The sequence below is a fragment of the Manduca sexta genome, unplaced genomic scaffold (genome assembly GCF_014839805.1).
Source record: "Manduca sexta isolate Smith_Timp_Sample1 unplaced genomic scaffold, JHU_Msex_v1.0 HiC_scaffold_888, whole genome shotgun sequence".
In the NCBI taxonomy this organism is placed as follows: domain Eukaryota; kingdom Metazoa; phylum Arthropoda; class Insecta; order Lepidoptera; family Sphingidae; genus Manduca; species Manduca sexta.
In genome coordinates, this window is record NW_023595725.1 from 412 (window position 1) to 6044 (window position 5633).

At 56.5% G+C, this 5633-nt stretch overlaps 1 protein-coding gene across 1 annotated transcript; it reads right to left on the bottom strand.

Annotated features, from left to right (window-relative positions):
* Window positions 1-2151: 2151 nt before the first annotated feature.
* On the bottom strand, window positions 2152-3494 carry LOC119193679 (translation initiation factor IF-2-like; the record flags this gene model as incomplete). Its single annotated transcript, XM_037447311.1, has 2 exons — window positions 3153-3494; window positions 2152-3030 (listed from the first exon to the last, which is right to left on the bottom strand). Coding segments are annotated over exons 1-2 (1221 nt in total), but the record flags the coding sequence as incomplete, so codon positions are not given.
* Between the last annotated feature and the right edge of the window lie 2139 nt (window positions 3495-5633).

Genomic DNA, 5633 nt, shown 5'->3' on the forward strand with positions numbered 1-5633 from the left:
CGAGGCTTCCCGGTCTTCCACCGCGCCGGGAAGACGCCCTGCACCATACAGGCGGAGAATAGGCTACAGGCGGGCCGCGGCCCCGTACTCGAGGGCTAACACCCAGGCTTTCCGGGGATGCCGTCGAGACCCGGGGCGGTGTTTTACCCGCAGCCGAAACACTGCCGCCCGCATTTCCGCGGGCGAAACCTCTGGGATATCCCTTGCCGAAAACGACGATGACGCCACTTCCGGTGGCGCCATCGGTGGAAGCATCCTCGGTGGCCGGGAACAAGGCCGCGACAACGTTGGCCAGAAGTTCTGGCCGGAGACTCTGCGACAGCGGGGGCGCCGCCGGACGAAGCTTGTTCATGACGAGCTTGTATGGGCGCCCACGGGTCCCGTCGAGAGTCTCCACAAACTCACTACGTGCCGCGACCTTGGCCCTGTGCACGGCCACCCGCAACGCTCTCTTCGCCTCTTTATAGAGGCCGTAGAGCTGCCGCTCCCGGTCTTCATGGTCTCGTGCGCGAATACGGCGGCGGCGATGCCTGGCGTATCGGCGGCGCGCAGCCAGCGCAAGACGCGCGCAACTGCGCTAACTCCGCCGACCACCAGTACACCTCCCGCCGCGGAGGACGACGGAGTGCCCGGGGCATGGCGGCGTCGCAAACGTCCGACATTGCCACCCCGAACCACTCCGCCTCCTGCTCGACCCTCACCGGACCCTCCGGCTCGGGAGCCACGAGACTGCCAGAGCGGCCAGCTCTAGGGCCTCCTTGTCGAGGCGCCTTAATGCCCACCGCGGGCCGTCCTGACCAGGGGCACTCGGTCCACCACTGGGCTGGTTACGTTGACTCGTGGGCGCGGCGACATCGAACCTTATATATCGATGATCCGATAGTGTCTCCGCGTCCACGAGGACCCTCCAGCCACGGACACGACGTGCGACGACGGGGCACCCAAACGACAAATCAACAATTGACCCGCCGTTGTGCCGCACGCACGTGTCCACCGACCCCTGTTCAGAACGGCCAGGCCGACGGAGATCGCCCATTCCTCCAGGACCTCACCGAGCGTCGGTCGCCGGCGAACCCCAGACCGCGGATTTCGCGTTGAAGTCACCGGCGACGATCGTCGGGTGAGGGTTAGCCCTGCTCAACCAGGGCCCCAGCCGAACGAGGAAAGATTCGAACTCGGCCAGGGGTCTGTTGGGGAGAAATAAACTCCAACTATCCACAATTCCCCAACAGAGCCGCGACGCATCCCTGGCCCTTCTCGACTTTTGCGAAGGGCGGGGAGCCAGCGGCACCCTGGTGATGATGGCCACCGACCCGTCGATGTCCCCTACCCAGTTATCTCGGGGCGGGACAAAATACGGTTCGGCGACCACGGCCACTTGCACCGACCACTGCGCCAGGCTTTGGGACAACAGGTCCTGGGCGCGGGCGCAGTGGTTGATGTTCGCCTGGAGGAAACTTATATCCATTATTGATGGGCGATCTCCTCCACGTCCATCTCGGCCACTGCCTGTTGTAGGGCTCGCCGCCTGCGGCTGGGACGGGACCTCAGCCGCAGTGGCACTTCCTTCTTTGCTGGGGCGGCGCCGGTTGCGACGGGAGGGCAGCGCATGCCTTCCCCTAAACGGTGCCCGGCGGGCCTGCCAGCGGCCGCGCAGACTGCGCAGTTCGGCGGGGCCTTACATTCTCGGATCTTGTGGCCCGCCTGGCCGCAGCGGTAGCAAAGGTCGCTGCGGTCCACTGCGCAGTCGCAGCGCTCCCGGACGTGCCCGGACTCCAGGCACCGGAAACACCGCATTGGCCGCGACTCTAGGACGGTCACCTTAGCCGCGGTCCAACCGATCAGGATACGGCCCGCCCCCTCACCTTTTGTGCCGCCTTTATGGGCAGCTTTACCCATACCGTTCCTACCCCAGAACGGTCGGGGCGGATATGTCCGACCTTGATGTTTTCGACCGAACACTCACCGGCCTTAGAGAGGGCCGCTGCGACTGTCTCTGGAGTGGCTGTATAGTCGAGCTCACTTAGCCGCAGTTCCACGGTCTTCATGGGTCGGGAGATTCTGATATCTTCCGACCCGTTAAAACACTCCCTCAGCCTTGCGGCGAGGGAGTCGGCCCTCTCTTCGGAATTGGCCCCGGGCACCTCATACATAGGGGCGCCCGTGGCCGCAAACGTTCGGCTTCAGCCTCGATATGTCAAGGCCGGTGAGGTCTACCCTTGTCTGGGCGTCCGTTAGCACCTGCTTGTACGAAAGCCCCTTTGCCACCGCCGCTGGCGTAAGCGAAATGATAACTGCCGCGGAGCGTGGCGGTCGCACTTTGGGTTCGGTCCGGCGTGCCTGTTGTTGTGCCTGCACTTTTTTCGGCGGCACTGCAGGCTTCGTCTTCTTGCTCTTTCTGCTTGCCACAACGACCCACGGTGTCTCCATGGAGGTGGGGGCCGGTGGCAATGGGCGGGGCTCCGGACTGGCTTGAACCGGGCCCTTCTTTTTCCCTCCTTCCTTTGGCGCCGGTGCCGTCTTCTTGGTTTGACCCTTCCTCTGGCGAGCGGCGCGGGGTGCCGGTGTGGTGTCTGGCGCCGTTGAGGGTCCCGCAATTGGCTGCGGTGGCGCGCTGGTTCCTTCTGCTACTGCGGCGGGGTGAGGGGGAGCGGGTTGGGCTGTCCTCTTCCCCGTTCCCTTTCCCTTCTCCCTCTTCGACTTCGGCGCGGGGGCACCACCTACTATGCCTCCTGACACTGGGAGCTGTGTGTCCCCCGAGGCGGCCTTTCTTTCGTGGGCCAGGCTGGGCCTCTGGGCTGGCCCCATCAGGGCCGACTCCAGTCTGGCCTGGACCCTTGCTTCTACCATGGCCAGCATTTCCTCCGTGGTGGTCCTGGAGTTGTTTGACGCTTCCAGGTCCTCGAGCCGACGGCGGAGGGAGGAGTTTTCCTCTTCTAGCCGCTTTACGCTCTCCTCCAGGCGCGCGCTGTTTTCGCGCCACTTCTTTCTCTCCTCTTCCAGACGGGTAATGGCGGCCGACTCTGGCTGCTGTACGTACCGAGTGATAATATTAATTACTCGGTTGAGCGCCTTTTGTGACGTGCCCTTTAGTCCTTAAGGACGGGTAGGTCATCGTCCGTGTCGGTTTTGGGAGGGAGCGGCGACTTCACGTAACGCAGCCGCTCTTCCAGCTCCTCTTCGGCCCTCTTTCGCGCCTCTTCTCTCTTCAGCCTGTCCCGTTCTTGTTGGGCCTTCTTTATCCCGACGTATTTTCCAGTCGTGGGAGTGGGAGTGGAACGCCCTCTCCCTCGACCGTCAGTTGTTGGCGCCTTGGGTGGCGGCTCGTCGGTGTCACTCGATCGAAGCGAGCAGTTATCTATGGACTGGGAGTGTCTCCTCCAGAGCCTTCTGCTCCGGACAGAGGAGACACTCAGGCTTGACTCCGAGTCCATTTCCAACTCTTCCGGCCTAGATGATGTTCCGGCCTCCACTACCATGGGCCTGTCGCCCATGCTCTTCTCCACCTCATCACCGTCGTTGGGCTTGCGCCCTCCGACCTCCGCCTCTCCAGTCGGGACCGGAGTAGGCAAACGCGTCAAAAGGATTTGGGGTTTTTAAAATTGATTAATTCCATTTTGAGTCCCACGAGTATGGGGAAAGGGTGGTCCGCCCAGGCAGTGCCCCTGTACCTGGGTAAGCCTAGCGTAACCCGCACAGAGTGTCGGCCGGTACTCTGGCGGGGTCGCACTCGAGACCGAACTGCCCATCGGCCATGCATCCCCTCGCGGTGCGCCGCCGCTTGGGATTCGGGGTGATTTTTTATAGAGGTTTTCTTCCTCGCGGTCCGGGCGGTTAAGCCAAGACCCTCGGTCCAGCGGGAGCGCGAGACATATCCACAGACCTCCACACCGGATTACGATCTACGACGGCGACAATGGGAGGGAGAGTCCCCCCCACTGCCTGCTCGGGGCGGGATGAGCGCACACCGAGCCCGTCGACACCCCCGGGACAGAACCGGGGAGCCGCCCAAGATGGGCCAATCTCGACACTACGACACGACGGCCGCCACAAGAGGCGACGACCGCCAACCACCTCGTTGTCAGGATATTCGCCGGCGCGCAGATCAGCCTGATCGGTCTGATCGACGCGCCGTTGCCCAGGGTGCACCACGTGGAGGTTTCCTGACCTAGCACCCCAACCTAACCTAACCTAACCTAACCTAACCTAACCTAACCTAAACCTAAACCTAAACCTAAACCTAAACCTAAACCTAAACCTAAACCTAAACCTAAACCTAAACCTAAACCTAAACCTAAACCTAAACCTAAACCTAAACCTAAACCTAAACCTAAACCTAAACCTAAACCTAAACCTAAACCTAAACCTAAACCTAAACCTAAACCTAAACCTAAACCTAAACCTAAACCTAAACCTTCCTTCCTTCCTTCCTTCCTTCCTTCCTTCCTTCCTTCCTTCCTTCCTTCCTTCCTTCCTTCCTTCCTTCCTTCCTTCCTTCCTTCCTTCCTTCCTTCCTTCCTTCCTTCCTTCCTTCCTTCCTCTCCTTCCTTCCTTCCTTCCTTCCTTCCTTCCTTCCTTCCTTCCTTCCTTCCTTCCTTCCTTCCTTCCTTCCTTCCTTCCTTCCTTCCTTCCTTACCAAATGTCATCTTAATACGTTGGGTAGTTTTTGAGTTTAACGTTCACGTTCAGGCAGACAGATGCAGCCTGGGACTTTGTTTTATATATATTTGTAGAACTTTTTAAGATGAACAATCCCGTCATACATCATTGTTGCATAACTTTAGCCGTTTACGCAGCGCACGCAACGGAAGCTCTCAAAACTTATAAATTATCCCCGTTTTTGCAACATGTTTCATTACTTCTCTGCTCCTTTTGGTCTTAGCGTGATGATATACAGGGTCATTTCGACATTGCGTTAGGTTCGTGGTGACCTCTGCTAACATCGTGCAAAAGATTATTCATAAGTAACGAATACTTACGTCAATAATCCTGATTTTAGATTTATGGTTTTTTGATCACGCTGTCTCTTTCTCTTTGCGCGCTTAACTGAAGCGAATGAACTACGTCACAGCTGATGATATTATTACCGAACCTATAGGGTTCAGAAGGTCAGCTCACAAATGAACTCCCAATACGTTCACTGACTTGGTTGCAGCAGTTCATTGAGTCAATAATTAATTACTACAAAAAATATTTCGTCAATTATAAACGTTATTTTTGTTATTAAAATAGTTTTCTTACCAAAAAAGTTACCTACATAATTACTAAAGTTACAAGATTTAAATCTGTTGGTATCGTATATTTCGGTTTGTCATAATATCTAAAAGAAGACTACGTAGACATTACCGAACGTCATATTATGCTTTCTGTACTATTTCTTTGCTAGATAGGTACACTATGGCAATGCGTCCGAGCCTTTGACCGAGTCCGAAGAGCGCGCGATTATTCAATACAATAGTCGTACTCTTTCTCACCTAAACTCGCAGTGTTGTCAGTATAAACATTTTTACCAAAAAGCTTGCTAAAACGACACAGCATTTCAAAAATTCTGATATTAGATTTATTTTATTACGTGATGTTCTAACAGATTTAACACACAATTGTATTACAAAATTAAAAAAAAAAAAAAAAAA